Genomic DNA, 23,746 nt, shown 5'->3' on the forward strand with positions numbered 1-23,746 from the left:
GGCACTCCAGCCCCCCTTTTTAATTTATTTTTTATTTATTTTTTTTCTTGAGGCGTCAAAAAACCTGGAGCTAGCCTTGCTCCCAGCTCTGCCAATGCCCCTCATCTGACCTGCAGCACCTCTTAGCTGCCCAACTTCTGGGCTCCCTGCAAGCTGGGTCAGTTGACTCCAGGCCTGCCCGGCTGCCTTGCCATGCCCTGCCCTGCTGCTGTTCTAGTCCTAGGTCCCCCCAATGCACCGCAACTCTAGCTGCAGCCCATATTGCTCTTGCATTCCCCGCACTGCTCTGCCAACACTCCTGCTGCTACTCGGATCTTTGGCTTTACTCGAGTATGGCAATTGCAGCCAAACGTTGAAACTAACCAACTCATCTTCAGCTGTGACTCAAGCGAAGGTTTGGAACTAGACACTCCAGAGTGGACTAAACCAATGCGATCCCACGGCTCCATGTTCGCAGCCTTTTATTTTTTTGTATTGTTAAAAGCCATGTGTACACTTCGATTTCAGTTTTCAGGGCATGAGTACCTATGTAATTACCACACCGTTCCACATTAAACATTTTGTTACTTGTGGCTTTGTTTTTGAGCACTTCAGTCTGGCCAATAGAAGACTGACTAAATTGTAGCAAAATGCCCGTCCGTGCTTTGAATGAAGAAACACGGCATTTTGTCTTACTTGGAGATCACAGGTCAAGTTGTCAATTTTATAATGAAGTCAGAGCAGACTGGCTTTACAGTTGCTAGTAAATATTAACAACAGAAACAGAGAGAAAAGAAGGACACTGACTCCAATAAATATATTAATAAAATAAAAGCCAATTTTTAAACAATCCAAAGGCTGAGATGAAAAGATTACTTATTTTATGTATAAACGAATTAACAATCAAGATAAGGGACTATTAGACAATTTTCCACAGTCAGCTTTTGTTACAAATAACCCAAGCATACAACTTTGACACTAGGAAATGGGCCAATTATTCATTTATTTATTTACTTACTTTGGCAGGCCCACTAGCAAATATTTTTCTTACCGGATGACATTTTCCAAACTCCTGTCTGAAATAAACAAATGACAAACACACACATACACTGATTTTCCAACAAACAAGGTTCTGCCTTTTATTAAACTCAGAGCAACAATAGATTCCAAGGTTATAAAAAGAGAGCTGAATGCTACTGCATGAAGTTTGTCCTGCTGTCTAGCGTCAGCTGGGTGCACACACTGAACTTGAGCAGGGACTAAAGAAGTCAAAAGCAAAATGAATGTTTCTGTTTTTATTTCCCCCTGTACTAAGGTCAGCTGGTTGTTTTTTTCTTCATAGCAGAAATGCTTCTTTTTGATTCATTACAAACAAAAATAAATGAAGTTCACACTAGCAGGGTAATTTCTTACTCACTGATCCCTGTTGAGGAGGCATTTTCAGCCACATCTTTGTGGGCTGAAGCAGCCGGATGTCAGTTAATGTTAAGCCTCAATGACAGTTAACATCGTGGGTCTGAGTTTTCCTTATTAATACATTTATGGCCAAATCTTGGCTCCATTAATATTAATGGCAAAATTCCCACTTGGCTTCCACAGGAAAAGAATTTAGCTCTTAGTGGCTGTCAGTTTTGGGGCACCAGAATACCATTTTTTAAAGCAGATTGTCTGAAAAAAAGCCACAATTCTGCATATGTAATTAAAGATGATTATATATTTTACATGATTGCAAACCTTGCAAGGACAAGAAAGCGTTAACAAAAACAGAAGAAGGGCCATACTGCGACTGGGCAGAGGGCTGCTTGAATGATATGCCTCAGATGCCCAAAGCCTAGCTATTACTTTTGAATCCCATAATGTAGAAACAGATCTAGTGAACTAGCTGCATTATTCTGCCTGAAAACCCGCGTGATCAATGTGTGGGCTGCCACGCTTTTCCTTTCGGGAGCCCCACTGAACTATAGCTGTTTGCCTCATGATCTGGTTCAGATGTAGTAAGATGAGTAACCGTAATGAGTCTTTCTAGCTTTCACACAAATAGCTGTGGGGTGAGAGACCACCCCAGCAGTGAGCGTTTAGCCTTATTACAAAAGGAAAATATATCTATATACAGCACTTTTAATTACAGACATTAACAAAAAAAAATTAATTTGCCATCAACTTTCCAGACCATCTCCCAAACCCAGTGTTTTAACACAAAACAGCCAGCAAGGAGAGCCACTCAGCATATGGCTCCTGTGGTTCTGTGCATGATACAGCTACGGGTCCTAGGCATCTAAATCCAGGCTCCCTGCAGTCCCTTTAAAAGGGAGGTTCCGCCTCACTTCCCCAAGGCAGTGACTAGTGCACAGATGGAGCTAGCTTGATTAGGGGGAGATTTGGATTTTAAGGCCCCCTTTCCAGATGTCAATTAGTCCTCCACAGAAAATGCAACTAAAATGAGACACCCTGCAACTGGGAAGCTAGTGTCCAAAGAGTTTGCAGCAATAATTTGCATGTGCCTCAGCTCTGGGCTATTAAAATGTAGGACATGACATGGCGCGCTGTCTCCAAAGGCCATCCACATCCCCACACTTTGGAAGGTTCCACAACCTCTTGCCCTGTGGCCTGCAGGTAGCGTGCCAAGGTCACGGCTTCCTAGGTGAGAGCATGAGGCCAACAGAGCCAGCCCCGTTCTCACATAAGCTCAAGGTGCAATTACCAATTTGCTTCCCACAGGCAATATCAGTTCTTAAATGGAACCAAAATGGGAAGGTGCAGAGACCCGTCTATATGAACAGTCCTAGGCACATATTTCGCTCACACTATAGATCTACATTGAAATATGATTATGAAGCAAATGCCAGTTTACAACACATTTTAACTCTCTGCCTTAGCTTGAAGAGAAGTTTTGTGCTGTCAAAGGGGGGAGCAACATGGGTTTCTCTCTGTTGTCCTTCCAGTGCAAATATTGTCCCTGAAATATACAGCTCCTCAGCAAACTAATACTGGCACCAGAATATAGCATGCCAGTATATACTCCATTTGCACAATGCAACCATGGACTTTTCAAAACCTGGTCAATAGTACAAGAAAAAAAAAAGAGTATATAAAAGCGTCTACTAACACAGGCACACATTTAAGGACTCATTTTCTGAAGGATATTTAATCTCTCTTAGTGTCTACTTTGTGAAAAATGCCTTTTAAGTCATTACTTTATATAGAAATCTTTGGTAATATAAAATGATATATCTCGTTCTTTTTAGTTTTAAACATTAAGGGAGGCAAACAACATTGGAAGCTGCAGCTGCATGTGACAAAGGGCCGGGGAGACATCTGCTGCAAGGTGCAGGGTGTGTGGTAGATCAGTTCAGCGCTCCTGCAGCGATGAAGGGTCACTCCTAGTCTGCTAGGAGGCAGGTAACACTTGATGTCACTGGTGATAAATACCATGTAAGTCACCTTCATTTACATATGGATCATGGACCCTAACTACTTATAAAACTAGTATCATTTTAGGGTATGTCTACCCTTAGAGCTAGGGTGCGATTCCCAGTGTGAGGAGACATACTTGCCCTAGTGTGCTAAAACCGTGGCAGCATGAGTGGCAGAATGGGCTAGCCACTCTGACTACATGCCTCGGGTCTCAAACAGGCATGTACTCCAGGTGACTCACTAGGGTGACCATAGTCCCGTTTTGGCTGGAACAGTCCCTTTTTTAAGCCCGTCCCAACTTTTTTTTTCCCTAAAGGAGGTATTTGTCCTTTCGCAACTGCTGATTTGATCAGTTGGCAAGAGCAAACGGGACAAATGCCCTCTTTTGTCAAAAAAGCCAGGTGCGGTGTGGAGGGGAGGCAGGGCTGGGGGGTGGGGAGGTAGCATTCCAGCATGTAGGCCTCTGGCTTGATGAGAACTAGAGCAAGGATGTCTCCTTGAGCTTGGATTCACACCCCTGCATGAAGTGTAGACATACCCTCAGTGGCAGGGCTCTCACTGGGGAAATGCCGCTTCATCATAAGGGTGATTGACCAGAGAGTTCCTACAGTGTGTAGTAAATAGGGGACACATCCTGAGATCCAGCTCCTGGGGCCTGATTCCCCTCTAACTTACACTGGGATAACTCCACTGACTTCAATGTTTGTTAGGCATTGTATTCTTGGCTTACACTAGCGTAAATGAGAGGAGAATCTAGTCAGCCCTTACCCAGGCAAACTCAATGGGAGTCTTCCCTGAGTAAGCACTAAGTACAATGTGAGTTAGAACCTCCAGATATGGCTTAAAGCAAACACATATTGGGTGGGATCTTCAAATACACTTTAGCATTGGCCTAACTCTTGTTCTTTTTTAAGTCAATAGTAAAACTCCCATTGATTTCAATGGGAGTGGAGTTAGATCAATATTGAACACCCCATCCATTCTTCTTTTTCCCCAACCAGACTGCAGGTTACATGGTTTTTACTCTCACTGCATGAAACGCCCTAGCAATATGCAGGAGGGTGTAGTTACCAGGTCCTTGCTAAGTTAAGAATTCTGCCTCCCCATGCCTGTAACTCCAGGAGAAATTGAACTCTTGTATGTGAAGGAAGAATTTAGCTCTATGTAATTGGAGGGGTACTTGCAAGCTATTTGCACCCGTGTTCTGGAAAGCATTGCCAGGTAAGCAGATAGCTTCATGAGTTCCTGGAGTAACATTAAAGAAAAACACTATGCAAAGTGTGTAGTAGTCTTAAGGACAATTTCTACATTATCATGTGGGTTGTGGGGTTCTCTTTGTTTTATTTAAGCACACGTAGAAATAAAAATGGAAAATAAACAACAAAGTACAGAAGAACATCGCCAAGTCAGCGCTTTGGCACTTCGCAAGCCTTTTTCCATTCTGCAGCAGCCACTGAAAATAAGCTGAAGAAGACAGTGTTTAAAAACCCCGGTGAATACACAGACCAAAAAACGTGTCACTGATCCTAGCTATTGTGACCGGATCCTTCAGTAATTCCTCTAACAATGTCGTACAAAGCCAGCTTTCAGATTAAACAAGAAGTGATACCGAACAGCTTCCAAACAAAGACCTCACTTCCCATTATGGCTGGTCTGGCACAGAAACTACTGGCGCAGGGAGGTCAATAAAGGCAACTTAGTCGTGATGTACAGTATTTGATGGATGGCATGTACTTCAAGTAAGTCACATGCTCCTTTCCTAAAGGATTCACACTTCGTATCATCTACAGAATGTGTGCAACTTGTGTGTATAGTGCCTGTCACAGCCAGCGGCCTCCCTCTCTCTCCTCCTCTCTTGTCCACTACGTGGTTCTGTCCATCAAACAGGAGTGTTTGTAGGCAAGCAGTACATTTACTTTAGATCTCTTGCCAGCCTGCCATTGACATTCTAGAATGGTACCAAGCAACCCAGCTCCCTAAGTACACAAAGGTGAAACCCTTGCATGGACTTGACCAAATGCAAAATACATGCCTTCCTGCATAGTCCAGCCATCCTTCATTCATTATGGAGTGAGTTGTGCTGTGCCAAGCCAGCTGATCATTGTATTCATCTGCTAACTAGCTGAAAAACCCCAGTGCAAAGAAGCAGGCTTTGGTGTAAACTGAACTTTTTAACCTGGTATATTTTCGAAGTCAGTGGAGCCTTGCACCAGCTGCTTTCAATCACACCAAAATGTCAGTATTTTTATAAGCCTTTAAAGAGAAAAAGATATTCATAATACCACAGTACCAACTGGCTGATATCAAAAAGAGCTTATTACTATTCTATCATTCACGAGGAGCCTAGGAACACTGTGATCAGAGCCACGCTTCGCAGGGGATGAAAACTCATTCACAACTGTTGAAAAGGTTTTTTTTGTTGTTGTTTTTGTTTTTTTTTAAATGCAACCCTTACAGTATGATTGAAAAGTATCAGAGAAACTCTGTGGGCACCTTCTGTGCCAACAAGCACTCTGCACAGAACCCCAGGTGCAGCACCATGAAACTCGACAAGCTGCTGCATTCTAAGGCTGATGGCAGCACCCAACCCATGAAAGGCCCCAGTAGCAGCAGAATTGCCACAATTCTTTTGCATGAGGAAGGAGGGGTTGGGGAGGGTGTTAGGCTGGAAAAGGCCCACATACTTGAGGAGAGTAAAACTGGTGGGGATCCACAGGCTTAAACGTCTGACTCTCCTAGCGTGTAAAGGAGGCTTATGGCACATTTAATCTGCTGTTGTCACATGGGCATAGTGGGATGCCATATTAGATGAGATGAACTCAGATCCACCTCTTCAAAAATCTGGTTCATAAGCCAGTCCTGCCAACAGGGCTCTTGTTGCTGTGTTGGGCTCACGAGATGAGGGGAAGGGCGCAGGAGGGAACTCAGAGCCACCAGGCAATGAAGGGTCAGATCCTTCACGTGCAGTACAACCTCAGAAAAAAAACAAATCTGAATAAAATTCCTAGATGGGCCAATGTGTCCTTAGGAATGCCAGGGGGATGATTCAAGCCAACATTAATCTACCTTGAAGAAACACTCATTCCTCTCTGAAATATTGACCCTGAAAGTTGCCACTAAACAAAGATGACGAACCTTTGATCTCATTTTGAATGATAGCATGTGTGTGTTAGGCAGAGTTCTCCAGCTGGCATCTCACTGAGTGTGCTGCAGTCTGACGACACACTGTCATCTCCATGAGGTTTAGCTCTGGGCTTTGTTTGGGTTCTAATTTTAAAATGTAGGAATTTTAGGGACACTGAGAGGGCGTGTATTTTTTCCTTGGTGGAGATCAACTACTAACATTAATGCAAGCCATAGGAACCCCTAAGTAAGAGAACAGGCCTCTTAAATGCTATCTTTACCATTCCCTGAAATAGCTGGGAATCTCAGGCAGAGATGACCTGTGCCTGCCGGGGGGCAGAGTGAGGGCAGGTGGCTCCAGAAGTGTTACTGAGCATGCTCAGTCCATGTGAGCATGCTCAATATAAGTCAAGCAGCAAATGTGGGGGTGGGGCACGTGACCTCACATGCTCGTCCACGTGCGTTGCCTCTGATCTCAGGCCACGTACAACTGTTTCCAAAAGAGCGGAATAATCCCAAAGTAACTGGACCTCACAGAGCCCAAAGAGTCAAAGATCTCACCGCTTTGCTTCTGAGATTCTTTTCTGTGTTGGCTTCTGAAAGAATCTGCAAAACGGTTGGATAAAGGGCAAATGAGAAGCACCACTGGATAATCTAGACCTTCAGACACCCACGGTGACGGGCAGAAACAAGTGGAGACCTCAGACATCGAAGGGGAGCAGGCTAGAGGCAGAGGTGAGAGGAGACTTCAGGCACTCGTGGTGCACAGGTGAGAGATGGATGCCAGTGGTAATTTCTTTGTTTGCTGGTGTGGAGGAAAAATAATGTTCAAAACTGGAATGTGATTACTAGGTGTCTGGACAGTCTTTGGACAGACTTAGATCCAGTTTGGCTCACAGTCCACAGGAAAAATGTCCTGGATGGAAGTTAGCCCTCTGCAATCTTCAGGGGTTCCAAAGGTCATAATCCTCACCAGCCCTCGTTACTGACATGACAACACTCCAAATACTCCTGTGAATTGGGCATTTCTTTGGTGAGTAAATATTTAATGCTGTTCTAAGCTGGGTGCATGGGTCTGGGTGCTTGACCACAGCGGTCTGGTATATGGGTCAGCACGTATGGCCAGAGTGGCCCGGTATATGGGTCTGCACGTATGGCTGGAGTGGTGTGGTATTTGGGTCTGTGGGCATGACCAGAGCAGATGATAACAAGGATTTTTGCAGCAACAGGACTGTCTGATATTGAAATAGACTTTCTAATTTCACCACGCTCTGGTCTCTTTCCCTGTCCCCTTCCTGTCTCACTACTACTGCATTTTTAATTCACATGCCTCTTGAAGACACGATGCAAACAAAAAAGAAAATACCCCAGGTTAGTCAGAAAAATAACCCACCCTCTCAACTTGCATGTTTAACCTACTTCTTCTTTGCTTTAAAGAGAAAACAAATGGAGGAATTTCTCCCAGTCTGAAACTTCCCGTGGCACTGTGCCACTAAACATCACTGTGGAAAATACGCAAGCACAAGGGTGTAAACAAGTGCCACAAAGTCACCATGCCACAACATTTACAGAGATGCAGAGCCATCCAGACATATGCAGAAGCCGTGAAGGGGAGTTCAGTTCAGAGGTACCCCAGAAAAAACTGAAATCAAAGGAATCCCAATAGGTTGTCATTTGGCACTGTACATCTTCACAGCATACAGTATCTTTAGAGGAGACTCCCCAAGGCACTGCAGTACAGTAGTGCAGAGAGAACAGGCAGGAGATGGCTGAAAGGGAGTGGCAGGGGAAGGAGATTCCCTCCGGGACATCACTGCATGTGGAAGTAGATAGGTTTGACTTTCCCAGACAAGATCTTGGGAACCTGGACGGAGATGATCTCAGCCATCATTTCGGGATAGTCCACACTGACCATGTGCGATTTAATTAAAAGGTCAAATGTAAATTGATGTAGCTCCCTGGCAATCTAAGAAAGAAAGAGAAAGTAGGAAGGTTAAATGAATGATTTAACTTCTCTGACAAATGGCTCCTGCTAACACTGTGGTGACTACAGAGGAAAGTATTAGCAGGTACCACACCACAGGATAGGCAGCAGTGCAGTGAGACGTGATAAGTTTCTGCCGTTTGGATGCTACAAACTCTTCTGCGGTTGAGAATAGCCACTAGGGGCCATTATTCATCCTGAGAACGAGCAAGTGAGCAATCTAGATAGGGAGACTGCTGTGGTGCTCAGGCGCTAAGTTCAGAAGGTACTAACTAGACTGTGGTTCTGCTCAGAAAAGTGACTGTGCAAATGGCATCTTATTCAAACAGAGACCAGCGTCTTGTGCAGGTTCAAAGTCAGGGCTGCTGGCTTTACTGAGTAAAATCTGTTTCTCTTATTGTTTCCCTGCAGAGATACAGCTGTGTGGAGGCAGATGGATTCTGTACTGCCTTGTGTATCACCAACAGAATTGATAACTAAATTCTGATTGCAGAATTTTTGTTATTGCTGATGAGGTGCCAATCAGATAAGACCCAGCTTGATGTTCAGATCTCAGGATGAGCCTGCTGAGCTGGCAATTTGAAGGAAAAAAGCTCTCTAAATGAGCAGGTTTGACCTGGAGTAATTACCACTTACACAGTCACTTTTCAGAGAGGAACCACACTTTGGCATGGCAGTTGGCTTTGACTAAGTGCAGCTGATTTGACTGACTGGGTTTTAGGATCTTCAGGTACACTGCAGTATCTTTCTCCAAAAGCCCTCCATGCGTATCCAGTGGAGAGTTAAAGAGCAGTTAACAACCCACAGGATGTTTGAAAAACATCAAAACTACCTTCCACAGTGGTGGTGCTCAAAAACTTGCAAGTTCTACCTAAAATAAATACAGATGCTCATTTTAGTTTCTCTGCAGTGTTCCCTTGTACTTCCCTACACTTACTGCAAGAAATACCTTCAAGATTGCAGATACTGAGGGCTTGTCTACATCAGAAAGTTGCAGCGCTGGAGAGGGAGTTACAGCGCTGCAACTTTGAAGGTGTACACATCTGCAGGGCACCACCAGCGCTGCAACTCCCTGTTTGCAGCGCTGGCCGTACTCCCGTTTTGTCTCGGGTGTAGAGGATCCAGCGCTGGTGATCCAGCGCTGGTAATCCAATGTAGACACTTACCAGCGCTTTTCTTGACCTCCGTGGAAGGAGGAAGCCTCTGGTAATCAAGCTGGTCTCCTTTCCCGGTTTGCTCTCTCGTTCCCGGAACCCCGAGCAGGTCTCGTTCCCTGCGGTTTGCTGGGTGGCTCCGGGAACGCGAGAGCAAACCACGGCGAAGCTGGTCTCCTTTCCCGGTTTGCTCTCTCGTTCCCGGAACCCCGAGCAAGCAGGTCTCCTTCCCTGCTGTTTGCTGGGTGGCTCCGGGAACGCGAGAGCAAACCGCGGCGAAGCTGATCTCCTTTCCCGGTTTGCTCTCTAGTTCCCGGAACCCCGAGCAAGCAGGTCTCCTTCCCTGTGGTTTGCTGGGTGGCTCCGGGAACGCGAGAGCAAACCGCGGCGAAGCTGGTCTCCTTTCCCGGTTTGCTCTCGCGTTCCCGGAACCCCCCTTGAAGCCGCCCAACAGCGCTGCAGTGTGGCCACATCTAACACCACTTGCAGCGCTGGTTGCTGTAAGTGTGGCCACTCTGCAGCGCTGGCCCTATACAGCTGTACTAATACAGCTGTAACAACCAGCGCTGCAAAATTTTAGATGTAGACATGGCCTGAGGCTAGCTAACTGCTAATCTGGTTTAGTTATTTTAGGCAATGGACAGGTTTGTGCGTAACCAGTATTATAGATCATATTGTTTCCTGAAAGTTTTTCTCCCTTGTTCTCTATGATCAGTGACACTGGCACAGAATCAGGATCTTTCTCAAGAGTTTGTCTGCCTCTGAGCTCTCGCCTATAGAAACACCAATAAAAGAGAGAAGTAATTAAAGCAATTATCTCAGGTCAAAATCCTCTTTTCTGACATTACAGCGAACATTTATGAAGCTATCTCCTTATGCACCTTGTTTGTATCTGCAAGATTCCTGCCTCACCCCTGCAAAATCTCAGAGCCCTGAGTTGTCCAGTAGACCCCAGCTATAGTTATTACTGCTTCCAGGTTTATGGCCATTTCATCCCCTCTTACAGGCTGCACGGAGTCCAGGAGCTTGGTGAGCTGGTAGAAGCGCCGAGAGCAGGATGTAGGATTCTTTCTCTTGCAAGAGATGATACGATCAAGTTCCTTTATGTAGTTCATTCGAAGTTCATCAAAGAACTTCTGATTCTTCAGACCATCCACTGGAACTGGCATGGGGACAAGGACAGGAAACAATCATAATGTGGAGAGAAGAAAACAAGAGCAACAGGAAGATTGAAACCCCCCCCCCCACATCCCCAGTTATTCCCCTCATCTTCGCTCCCACTGTGGATGACTGAGGCTCACTGTCTAGGGATGAGAGGTGGGGAGGGGTTGGGGGCAGGTTGCACCTCTACTAACATAGCCTTTGTTTGGTGCTGTCATTGTTACAAAACAAAGGTAGCACATCAGACCCACCACAAGCTGTGGTTAGATTTTCCCGCTCAGCCACTCATACTCACAGGTCCATTTATTAAAAGCCATTAGGCAAGGGAGTTGGCCAAGCCCTCATTAAGAGTAGTACTTAAGAGCAGGTTAGATAAGGGAATTACATCAGGAGGACTCCTGCAAAATGCAGAGGGCAGGATGAATGGCCGTAGTGGTCTTTGCTGGCTCCACTATGGCATCTAATTTCTATTTCTGAAATCATCTCTCTGCCTCTCAGCACAATGGCTGAAGCAAATAGTCACAGCCAGAACATGTGGGGGAACTAAGGTGATCAGATCTCCCGATTTTATAGGGACAGTCCCGATTTTGGGGGCTTTTTCTTATATAGGCACCTATTATCCCCGACCCTGTCCCAGTTTTTTACACTTGCTGTCTAGTCACCCTAGACTACATACAGGGTCACACAGGGCATATCAACTATTAATCTGCTCAGAGAAGGATGCTGCCACTCACTAATACTGAAGAGCAGTAGAGCCTTCATGCAGAGAAACTCCTGGGGAGTGATTTGAAGCCACCCGAACTCCTGAGAAAGATGTCGCATCCTGACACACTGGCTGTACATTCTGGATTTGTGCATTCGGTACCTGGCAAGATGCATTGGTGAGAAGGTTAAAGTACTGCTGGTCTGATATGCAGGCTGATCGAGATATTTATTAAAAAAAGACAAAGATCCAACAACTTTGCATCTACCCTAGCATGTTCTATCTGAAAAGGAGATAGTCTTTATCTCTTGTAGGATCTCAACATCATCATGGCCTGAATTCAGGAAAGGAAAGTTTTCCAAAATACCACCCAGCATCTGCTTGCTGGGGAATGGGATGATCAGGGGGATTTTAAGGTTTACCTGACCCTCTCACTTGCTGAAAAGTGTCAGCAACAATGTACCATATTTAACAAACTACGGGCGTGTATCCTGGTGCGAGCGCTCGGAGAAAGACTCAGGCTTTGTGCTCAGCACTATGCTCACACTCTATGTCTGTGGTCTCAGTGATGACATCAGGGGAACCTCAAGATTACCACTTTTTTTTTTTTTGCCACAACTTAGCTGAGGGACAATCAGACAGTAACACTGCAGGAACTTCTGACACTCTTTGCCACCATTCCAAACTGGTAAATTAATGTTGAAGCAACAGTTCCATTGTGGCTCCCTTGAGAGGAAGCAGATTCTCTTGTTAAATCTCTAATTCCGCCCCCCCTGACACTATTTTGATCATTCTCTGAACTGCATGTACCTTTTCTATGGATTTCTTTACTGTATAAGCACAGAGGTGAATTAGCTGCAAATGTCCCATCACACAGAGAGGCCTAAAACTTCTAGCACTGCAGTTGCAACCTGAAAACCAAGGGCTCCTGGAGCACACGCCAATATATGGGCAGCTGGAGAGGCCATTATCAGCTGAAGGAGCAATGCTCCAAGTGAGCAGGTATCCAGAACACCACTGAAATTAGGACTCGATCGTCAGGTGCTGGAGACAGCACCGGTGTTGGCTGAAGACGTGTATTGTGGGTGGGTGGAGGGGAGAGGGGGAAACAGGCATGATGCTTCATCCTGTACCGTTTGAGCATGCCTAATGCTTACTGTTATCAGTCAGACTGCCCACGAGAGTAAGGGCTGCAGAAATGACCTGCATGGGAGAAGTGAGAGACAGGGGTATGGAAGAGGAGGACATGGGGAGGGGAAGCAGTATGGGAGGCTGGGAAGGGGGAAAAACAGGGAAGAAAGAGAGAAACCCAGGGTGCTTCCTGGCGGGGAAGGAAGATAAGAGGGAGGAGAAAGGGAGAGAAAATAATAAAATATCAGAAGGAAGAAGAGAGAGAATGGTCTGGAGATCGATACTGAGCCAAGCCTCATTGGGCATCAGTAATGAGATATTCCCAGCCTCCTCAGCTTTCACCCTCCACTAAAGCAAGGGCAACTAGCCAGGCTTTGCCAACCCTCCTTCTTCTGGGAGGCCTTGATGAAGAGACCAGACACTGGGATTGGGGTCCCTGACACTGCCATGGACAATGAGGCCCAACACTCCAGCCAAGTGAGATTTGGTGTTCAGAGGTTTCCAAACAATGTGAAAGGAAATGGGACAATTCTGTGTGGAAAAGGTCACAGATTCCTCATCCTATAAAAATACCCGCAGTTGTCACATCACACCCCCAAGAACAGTATACAGATGATTTATGATCTGACATACTAATCCCTAATATATTACCAGGATGGGTCATTACTCATCCAGGCCATTTGCCATAATAATCAAGTCACCGTCAGCTATGCAAAGCTCCCATTTATAAACGTATCTTGCACTTTGTGAGGTGCATTACTCAAATCGCTATTGGCTCTGCAAGGATTATCATGCTGTCAGTAAATTCAGCCAACAAGTTCATTATGTCTCCATTCATGCAACTGTGCTTGGGTCTAAGAACTCAACAGGCCTGAAGGAGAAACTCACCAAACTCTTGATTTAAAGGAGACCCCTTTTCATTTAAGGCAACTCAGACAAAGACAGGTGTTTTAACTATGTATTGAATTAGGAGCTTTGAATATCCTGGCAATGGGTATGGTGTAAGAGCCCAGGGAAAGAGGAAGACAGGCAGACAAACAAAGGAGAGAGCTGGTGGTTTCAGAATGAAATGCATGGTGCAGAGCTTCCTGAACCATCCTTTGAAAAACCTCGTCAGAGCAATACAGCCTGGTTGCTGGGCACAACAGAAAGGTTTAATAAAAGAGCTGCTATTCTTAGTCTGGCCTATTAATTTCTAGCAGTAGTGAACGTGTCTGGGAAAGAACAACCAAAGTCTGAACATTTCCAGCAGTTGGAAACATCTCCTTCTTCTGTGTGCACTTTAGTCACTCTACCTCTGATTGTGCCTTGACCCACCCACTGGTGAAGGGGAAGCCACACGGGCACTTGGACGCACAGCAGGATCTCAGAGATTAGTCTCTTGCAGTCAGCACTGCCTTTCTCTGAATGAGGAGTCTATCTGAATGTAAAAGCTAGGCTTGGTGAAGAAGGATAGGAGAGACTCCGTAGCACCACCTAATGTTCCTGGATCACCTCAAGGAGATTTCGGCAGACTAACTAGTGGAAAATCAGCAACATTCTTGAATTTTGAAATGTTGTGGGCAGTTCTCGGCGTGAGGTTATCTGACCTGAACTCATCAGGAGCCTGTTACATAGCTGTCCCTCTTTCACTCTCTGTCTGCAATCTTTCTGACATGAACAATACAAAATATCAAATTGTTGCTATTTAACACTTACTCATTGAAGACCAAGTCCGGAGCAAAGTAAAGCATCCTGGAGTTAACATTGGTGAAAGATCTCCATCCCATGGCGAAAATCATAAGACCCATCCAGGAATACTGGATTAGTGCCATTTGGTCATCCACGTGCAGGTTACGGAATCCTACAAAAGGCCATAAACAGAGATCACAAGTTCAGTCTGGATTAAAACAATTCACCATAATTTCTTTTTTTAAATACAGCACTTTAATTCCCAATCTGTGCTCCTGGGGACTTTAGAAAGTTAGGACACGGTGGCCCCCAGCCTAATCTCCGTATGTCCCAGATTACCAATGTGTTCAGCTATAAGACAGTGTGTATGGGAGGTCTGCATACACAAACTAATTCAGTCTCTTCCTTCTACCAGATGACAAAATTGAAACCTTGCTGTATTGCAACCTTGGAGCCACGGCACTGACATGCTGATAGTAAACTAGAAGCCTCCAAGCCAGAAGCTGTAATTGATGGGTTGTGACTCAGTGTGGGAAGAAGAGAAAGAACAAGTGAAAAAACGCAAACAGCTTGGAGTGGTAAAATGGGACAGTAAGTTGCACTTATATAGTATCTTTCTCTGAGAGTCTCAAAGAACTTTATGAACAATAAAATAGTGTTCTCAGGATGATTCATAGTCCAGCCACAAGCACATTTGCAATTCACAGAGAGAGACACACATACACAGAGTATGCAGTCAGTAATTCAACGCTATTTCTAATTTCTCTGGATATTTATCAGTACATATAGCCATAGATAACCTGCAGTCCTGATCTCAGCTTTCTATAAATTCTTACATTACTGTGACCAAATGCTAAAACAACGGTAAAGTCTTAAGTGTATAATTATGAGACATCAACTCCAACTTCTATCTCTTGTCTGAGAAGCTGTCAGTTTCAAGTGAGCACAAACCATGTGTTATCGATATGCTGTAATTGCTTTAGGATTGAACGCATTCTTTCAGTTTTCATTTCACTGCATGAAAGCACACTTTGTGTTTAAATAGTGCTATGCGGAATTAGTATAAGGTATTTTCCATTGTCAGGACTTTTAAGCACTGATGAACTTAATATTACTTGTAGGCACCTAGGGTGAGACTTGTTAGAAAAATGCAAGTAAACATTATACATTTAAATCACCTCCATGCTTTATAAACTCAGGTATGTGCCTTCTGAGAAGTATTTAACTTAGAACCAAGTTCTCTTTTCAGTAAGGTAATATATGTATAAAAACCCTTTCCTACTTATCCAATGAATTTGGTGTGTAGATGAATTCTTCAGTCTAATTAGATAGTTTATAATGGCTGGTCTCTTGAAATAGGAAGAAACCTCAATTCAGTTCAAGGTGGTCTTAGCGCTATCTATGTGGCCCTTATTACCATAGCATCCTTGTGTTTCTTCAGCAAAAAAGAAAAATATCAAATTTTCTTTGCCCTTCTTTGCCAGGAGGTGTAGCTTGAAAGCAAGCAGAAAATACATACATGTATTTTGCGTGTGTGTGGTTGCATTTAGTTCTGCATGTTGGGAGGCCTATCTGTGGTCATTCTTATCTCTTGTGGGAGTCAGTTAAATGGTCTAGGCACAGGTCTGGTGAAGGATGACTCCTGCACTCACAAGCCCATATGCTGGTTGGCAGTTTAATGGCTGTAGTGGAAAGTAGCAGACTTGGCACGGGTTGGTCACGGAGCGAGAGGCAATCACTCAGGTTTCCCATAGAGGGCTTTGTATGTTAAAAAACAGAGTTTGAATTTGACCCTGTATTCAATGGGAAAGCAGTGTAGAGAGAAGTTCACAGGGTGACCCTCTTCATAGCAGCCTGTGCTTTGGTGCAGACATATGTTCTATATAGGGTGACAGCCTTTGTTGGATGGAAATAAGGGAAGGGCACATGAAAAATGAGGGACATTGCTTTATTTTAAGGGAAATTTTATGGAAACACCATTTCCCTTAGCATAGCATTTAGTTTTCTCTCATGGGTACATTTCTACTGCCCTCCAGTATACAATGCAATCATCATAAGCTTCAATTTCATGTTTAAAATGGTACTTATTATCAGTTTTAATACCTTTCAGTACATCTTAAAATAAGGGATGCGTGGTCACCCTAAAGGGTAAATCAGTGAAACAAGGGAAGGGTGATCACCCTAGATCTATACCAGATGAAAATTTAATGGGCTACTTGGCTTCATTCTTAGATATAATGACTAGCCTGACTTGAACCTGAAGGACTTGAATATGTGGATTGCTGTAATCAGATCTTTCTCTAGTAGAATGGGGCACAGTCTCTTGCCAAGTCACAAGTGGAAAAGAGCATTTTTTGCAGCGATTAATGGCCTGGAAGAGGCTGGGATGAAGATTCCCCTCCATATCTCAGAATGAAGGGACAACAGTGAATGGCCTCTCAGGAGAGAGACAGTGGCTGGGAGGAGGACTGGACTATCACTGGGCCTGTCATTCCATTTCTTTAGTTTGAACTTGTGTTACCATAGAAGAGAAGGACCTTTTGGCTTAGTCAGAAGGCTCAGTTCCTTACGAGTGAAAAGGAAGCAGCGGCATGGCTGCCTCTCTATGAAAGCCACTGCTACACATGGCAATTTGGGCATCCACATGCATTAAATGTCTTTACAATAAGTGGGCAGGTGCCTTCTGTTGAGGGGGATGCAACAGAGGATGAAACCTTGTTAAAGCACCTTTTTCTTCCTAACTCCCAGGACAGACAGTGGCATGTCTGGATCAAATAATTAACTCTGTTTGATACTGTAACTTCCATTTTGTATTAGGACCTCCATTTTGTATTCTGTGCTGAATGCATGTTTAACCTTGCCCAAGGCAAGGTTATTGAATTGCATTCCAGATAAGCACCTTCCCTGGGGAGTGGGACTAACATCTCATTGAAGGACCTCTACTGAGAAGCCACCTCAGTGCAATCTGAAGCCATCAGCTTGGATTGTCTCTCAAAGGCTGACCCGACCCCTTGGAAAATTGATTTTCTAGACAGGGCACCAGCAGTGGCTGACAGATCTGCAGCTTCTGAGCCAGGGCACATGGCAAAAAAGATACAGACTATATTTAAGAGGGGGTTCTGCTTTGATTCTGGAAGGCATATCATTGCCACATGTAAAATGGACAGGCAGGAGAGAGAGACATTATAGTTATTTTAAAAGCAGCAAAGAGTCCTGTGGCACCTTATAGACTAACAGACGTATTGGAGGATGAGCTTTTGTGGGTGAATACCCACTTCATCGCATGCATTAAATAATATTCAACATATTGCACCTTACTTTTAAAAGCATCAGATTCAGTATTTCCTCCCACATTTTAAAGCATATTTACACTAATATAATCTGAGTAATACTTTGGCAATTTCTGACTTCTGTTAAGATTAGACTAGATTTCTTTCCCAAATACAGAATGTGAAGGACATATTTAGTCTGATTTGGATTTCATTTAAAAAACCAATTCTATTTAAATTCTTGGCTCTTATTCATGTGAATGAGAGCTCATTCAGATGTGAACAAAGGTTTTCTCTGTTCATCAGATGATTCATGACCATTAATTTAATAGTGCAGTATGAGATATCTTTTAACTGATTGTCTGGTATGATCATACCTACATGATAACAATGGGCTAGATTCACAAAGGAACTTAGGCCTGGGTGACAATGAGCATTGTCATTCCTAACTTTTAGAAACCTAGAAAAATCACTGGATTCACAAAGCCTGATTCTGGTGCTGAGGCTCCATATACAATGAATGAAGAGAGATGGGTATCCAAAATTGGGATTCATAAAACACAGCATGTGAAGTGGCTCCTTGCCAATGGGAGGTTCCAACAAAAGGTGTGTGTGCAAAGCCCCGCCCCTCTCTCGGAGATAGGCACCTGAATCCAGGTTGCAGGGAAGTGCCTCCTTCTGCTTGGGATTCTTGACTGCAAACCCTCTCTGGTGTTACGTGCCTATGCCATTTTTGCAAGAAGCTGCTGGGGTGAAGGGGGGGAATCAGTGCTCCCATATCCTAATTGGATACCCTAACCACTGGGCTAAGAGTTATAAGGGAGCTCCATCTCCCCCAAAAGCAGTTTTGTGCAAACTCACCTAGAGGGGCCAGATCCAGTAGGCAAGGTCTGAGCATGCAGGTGAGTTTAGTGGAGAAATACCTATATTTCTTCAGTCATGCATCGCTCATGGGCTTAGGCATGCAGATGTCTGGTGTGGAGCAGCAGTGCGCACACTTGGAGGCAGAGACATAGGTGCCTAGGGAACTTTTACTGCAAAAACATAGGTACAAAATGATTTTAGGTACCTACAAGTTTTGAGGGCAGCTGAGAAGTTTTGTGAATCCCAATGGGGCCAGATTTTGTGAATCCCAGTGGGGCCTAAAGTGGTACTTCGGTACCTAAGACCTTTTGTGAATCTAGCCCAACACGTGCAAAGTTAAATCTTAATAAGAGTCAAGTCATTGTTCATTTTAATTTTAAAGCATTGAAAGAATAGATAGTTTCTTTCAATTAATGTTAACACAATACAGTTTTATGGAGAGATGCTTTTAGCTTCTCTCTTAAACATTTTTATTCGTCAACTAGACATTTTTATTTTTACAAGATTGGCAGCTTATGAGTTTGCTTAATAACAAAAATTGGAAATTTTATTTCCCTTCTCATCAAAATCAGTTATTTTAATTTACTAAATTTTATTGTTTACATTCCATCACTGATTATTGACACGCTATATTAAATTGAGGTTTCTAATATAACTGAATACCCACTTTATGTTCTGGAAGCTGTATTGTCTAGACAGTGGAAAACAATGTCTGCTCAGAATGTGGAAAGCAAAGTTTATCCAGACAATGGTAAACACTCCCAGTTAAGTTAGCACCCCTACAGCAAATGAGTGACTTTGTATAAATGCATTATTAGACAAAAGATTTCTAACTCCAAATAACAAAAACTCCAAATAACAAAAAACACTGGAGTAGCCATAGAGTCTTAACTCAAAGGGCCAATATGAAGAAATCTTGCAACCCTTTAACATGTAAGTAGCTATCTTAAAAACCATCAATTTGACAGTTGTCTCTTATGTGACCGCATGAACACTGCGTCACTGCAGAGAGAATGAGGCATGCTCATCCCTCTTGTCCATGGCTAAAAGTGACCCAAAACCCAACCGCGGCAGGGGAGAGGGGAGAGAAAACAAAACCAACCAACTGAAGCTGGTCTGTACAGGACCCACCTATTTACTACGTGTCATGTAGACAGACTTTTTTTAAAAACAGACAGTGAGAAGTAGGGCTGCAAGGAAAAATTTCAACTACAGCCCAAATTCAAAGGGTGCTTATTAAACATATATGAAGGGAAACCAAACAAAAATGATACAGAAAATTCAAAGGGCAGAAAACTTATCCAGTGTGAAACTGGGCCACATTGACTGGCCACTTACTTAGGAGAAAACAGGAATAAATGCCTCATTTTAAACCCATTTTAGAATGCAACTCTAACTATGGAGTCACTACCAGGTGCCGCCATAAAAAATACCACATTTTATAGGTGTCACCATCAGCCTGTCCTCTGCTCTAGGCACACAGGAATACAATTACTTGTCATTAGCCTGCCAGCAGCTGTGCACTCTAAGAATCAAGAGCATGAAACAGGACATCTTCAGGCATCTTTGGAAGCCAGAGGGTTAATGAAGTCAGAGAGTCTGTCTAGAAAGTAGGGGTCCGTCTACACTATGGGATTATTCCGATTTTACATAAACCGGTTTTGTAAAACAGATTGTATAAAGTCGAGTGCACATGGCCACACTAAGCACATTAATTCGGTGGTGTGTGTCCATGGTCTGAGGCTAGCGTCGATTTCCGGAGCGTTGCACTGTGGGTAGCTATTCCGTAGCTATTCCATAGTTCCTGCAGTCTCCCCTTGGAATTCTGGGTTGAGATCCCAGTGCCTGACGGGGCAAAAATCATTGTCGCGGGTGGTTCTGGGTAAATGTCGTCAGTCATTCCTTCCTCCGGGAAAACAATGGCAGACAATCATTTCGCGCCCTTTTTCCCTGGATTGCCTTGGCAGACGCCATAGCATGGCAACCATGGAGCCCGTTCAGCTTTTTTTTTACTGTCACCGTATGTGTAGTGGATGCCGCTGACAGAGGCGCTACTACAGTGCTACACAGCAGCATTCATTTGCTTTTGCATGATAGGAGAGATGGTTACTGGTTGTTCTGTGCTGTCTGCTGCTATTGTAAATTGGCAATAAGATGATGCCTATCTGTTGTTCTGTACCATCTGCTACTATCATGAGTGCCCCTGGCTGAGGTTGCCTGGGGGGCGCAAAGGCAAAAATGGGAATGACTCCCCAAGTCAATCCCTCCTTTATGGTATTTCAAAATAGAGTCAGTCCTGCCTAGAATATGGGGCAAGTGTACTAGAGAACCAGTGTATGAGAGAACCAGAGAAGACAGCTGCTCCATGTCAGATCCCGCAGAAATGATGAGCTGCATGCCATTCACGGGGGTTGCCCCTGCAGCAAACCCACCCGTTGCTTCCCTCCTTCCCAACCTTCCTGGGCTACCGTGGCAGCGTCCCCACCCCCCAATTGTGTGATGAAGTTATAAAGAATGCAGGAATAAGAAACAGTGACTTGTTAGTGAGATAAAATGAGGAGGAGGCAGCCTCCAGCTGCTATGATAGTCCAGGCAGGACATTAAGCGGTGTGGGGGAGAGGAGCCCATCATCTTACTGCTATGATAGTCCAGGCGGTACAGAATCTTTTCTTTACACATGAAAGGGAGGGGGCTGATTGAAGCTCAGCCCCCAGTTGCTATGATGATGACAGTTATCAGCCATTCTGTACCATCTACTAGGAATGACCAGGAATCATTCCTATTTTTACCCAGGTGCCCCCTGCGGCCAGCCTCACCTGAGACCAGCCAGAGGTATTCAGCAGCTATCAAGCATATTGTACCATCTGCCACCGGGGAGGGGAGAGAAGCAGATACTGCTCTTTACTGCCGCAGCATCGTGTCCACTAGCAGCATTCAGTACACATAGGGTGACATTAAAAAAAGTCAAGAAACGATTTTTTCTCCCTTTTCTTTCACATGGGGGGGGGAGGGGTACATTGACGAGCGATACCCTGAACCACACCGGACAATGTGTTTGAACCTACAGGCATTGGGAGCTCAGCCAAGAATGCAAATACTTTTCAGAGACTGCTGGGGACTGTGGGATAGCTGGAGTCCTCAGTACCCCCTCCTTCCCTCCATGAGCGTCCATTTGATTCTTTGGCTTTCAGTTACGCTTGTCATGCAGCACTGTGTAGCCTGGAGATTTTTTTCAAAAGCTTTGGTATTTTGTATTCTGTAACGGAACTCTGATAGAACAGATTTGTCTCCCTATACAGCGATCAGATCCAGTATCTCCCGTATGGTCCATACTGGAGCTCTTTTTGGATTTGGGACTGCATCGCCACTTGTGCTGACCAGAGCTCCATGCTGAGCAAACAGGAAATGAAATTCAAAAGTTCGCGGGGCTTTTCCTTTTTACCTGGCCACTGCATCTGAGTTCAGATTGCTGTCCAGAGCGGTCACAGTGGTGCACTGTGGGATACCGCCCGGAGGCCAATACCGTTGATTTGCAGCCACACTAACCCTAATCCGATATGGTAATACCGATTTTAGCGCTACTCCTCTCGTTGGGGAGGAGTACAGAAACCGATTTAAAGAGCCTTTTATATTGATATAAAGGGCCTTGTAGTGTGGACGGGTACAGCGTTAAATCGGTTTAATGCTGCTAAAATCGGTTTAAACACGTAGTGTAGACCAGGCCTAGGTTTGGTTGGTTTGCCACAGGATAACCCTTCTGAAGCTCACTTCTCTCCTGTAGCTCTCCTTTGCAGTATGCTATAAACTATGAAATGTTAATCTGCTAATAACACGTTCATTTAATATTGCTACGTATGATAATATTAAATTAATTTGTGGTAAATAATTATAATTTGTGCTAAATAATCCAAAATCCCATCAATTTTTGGCACACTTAGACTTCCAAGAACGATTGTCCCATCATTTTGTGTGACTGAGAGAGACACAGAGAAAATTTTGCATTTAAAACTCTGACAAATTATATTAAGATGAAATTCCAGCACTTGGAGGAGATACAATGTGAAACAGGCTGGAAGGGCATAGATTCTTTCATGCCAATGTGTTCTGTTCCCTAGCTACTTTCAGCCTGGTTTTACTCAGCTTCCACCTCCTACATTATCAAACAGCCTTGTTTTTATTCCTTCCCTCAGAAAATTTACTCCTTCCATCCACTCCCAGGAGTGCGTCATGGTGTTGGGCCTTCATTTTAAGAAGTAAGGCTGTAGCTCCTGCCTGAACCTAATATTCTTCCTAAAGCAGACAGAGATCATTGCACAGAGAAGAATAGAGAAGCTTCTCTTCTTTACAGCAACTTCCACCCCTGCTGGTCTAGAAAACATTCAGATTAGGGTGACCAGAGAGCAAGTGTGAAAAATCAGGATGGAGGTGGAGAGTAATAAGAGCTTATATAAGAAAAAGACCCAAAAATCAGGACTGTCCCTATAAAATCAGGACTGGTCACCCTAATTCAGATATTTGAAAAACCCAGTGCTTAGATTTGTAGAAGCTATTTAACTGTGGCCAAAACCATACCCATGTGATAACCACCTGCCAAAGGAATGAACTCAAGCAGAGACTGAACCCAAAAGTTTTCATTCTAAAAGCACAAGCCTCTTCTGGTTGAGCTAAAGGGGTAAACGTCTACAGCTGCAGCAGACTCAATAACCTCTCATGGACCAGCCACTAGAGGGGCACAAATCCCATGCTACAGCAATGTGGGTTACACTCAAATGTTGTGGGTGTAATTTGTGCTCACAGAAGAAAACATTCTGAAAATGCACCCCTACAAATGTTGTGGTTTTGGGGCCAAGATTATACGGTTCTTCTATTGAAACATGTCCCTGCCATGATTTGAGTGCGATGGTTTTAGGAAGGTGGTGGAAGGTGCTGGAATTTGTCATTTTTCTCCTCACCTGGCAAGGCCTTTGCCCACTTCACCACATGCACCAGCTGCCTCTCCCCAAGCTCATTCAGGCTGGTCAGAAGAGCAGCAAAGGAGTCAGGCTGGTTGTTATCATGGCCTGCACACACTACACCAGGCTCAATGGCTTCCAGGACGTTGAGGAAAATGGGCTGGCACTCAAACCCATCGATGCGTGTCATCACCATCTTGGAGGCCTGCTCATCTGTTGGGCTGGATGAGCTGGCTCCCTCACCATCCTCTTGCAGCTTCAGGTTGCCCAGTTTCTTCAGCTTGCGGGCTGTGAAAAATGACACAGCTTGACATGATGGTTAAATATACAACAATCTTAAG

General features: G+C 44.3%; 1 protein-coding gene across 3 annotated transcripts in view; it reads right to left on the bottom strand.

Annotated features, from left to right (window-relative positions):
• Window positions 1-843: 843 nt before the first annotated feature.
• AR (androgen receptor) overlaps window positions 844-23,746 on the bottom strand; it is a 113,109-nt gene continuing 90,206 nt past the window's right edge. For all 3 annotated transcript variants that reach the window (XM_030575673.1, XM_030575672.1, XM_030575671.1), the window contains 5 exons: window positions 23,406-23,693; window positions 14,348-14,492; window positions 11,550-11,680; window positions 10,659-10,816; window positions 844-8,482 (listed from right to left, as the gene is read on the bottom strand). In XM_030575673.1, the coding sequence (XP_030431533.1) occupies window positions 8,327-8,482; window positions 10,659-10,816; window positions 11,550-11,680; window positions 14,348-14,492; window positions 23,406-23,693 (878 nt within the window). In that variant the 3' untranslated portion in view covers window positions 844-8,326. The remainder of the gene's footprint in view (window positions 8,483-10,658; window positions 10,817-11,549; window positions 11,681-14,347; window positions 14,493-23,405; window positions 23,694-23,746) is intronic.

This window comes from Gopherus evgoodei, chromosome 9 (assembly GCF_007399415.2).
Source record: "Gopherus evgoodei ecotype Sinaloan lineage chromosome 9, rGopEvg1_v1.p, whole genome shotgun sequence".
In the NCBI taxonomy this organism is placed as follows: Eukaryota; Metazoa; Chordata; order Testudines; family Testudinidae; genus Gopherus; species Gopherus evgoodei.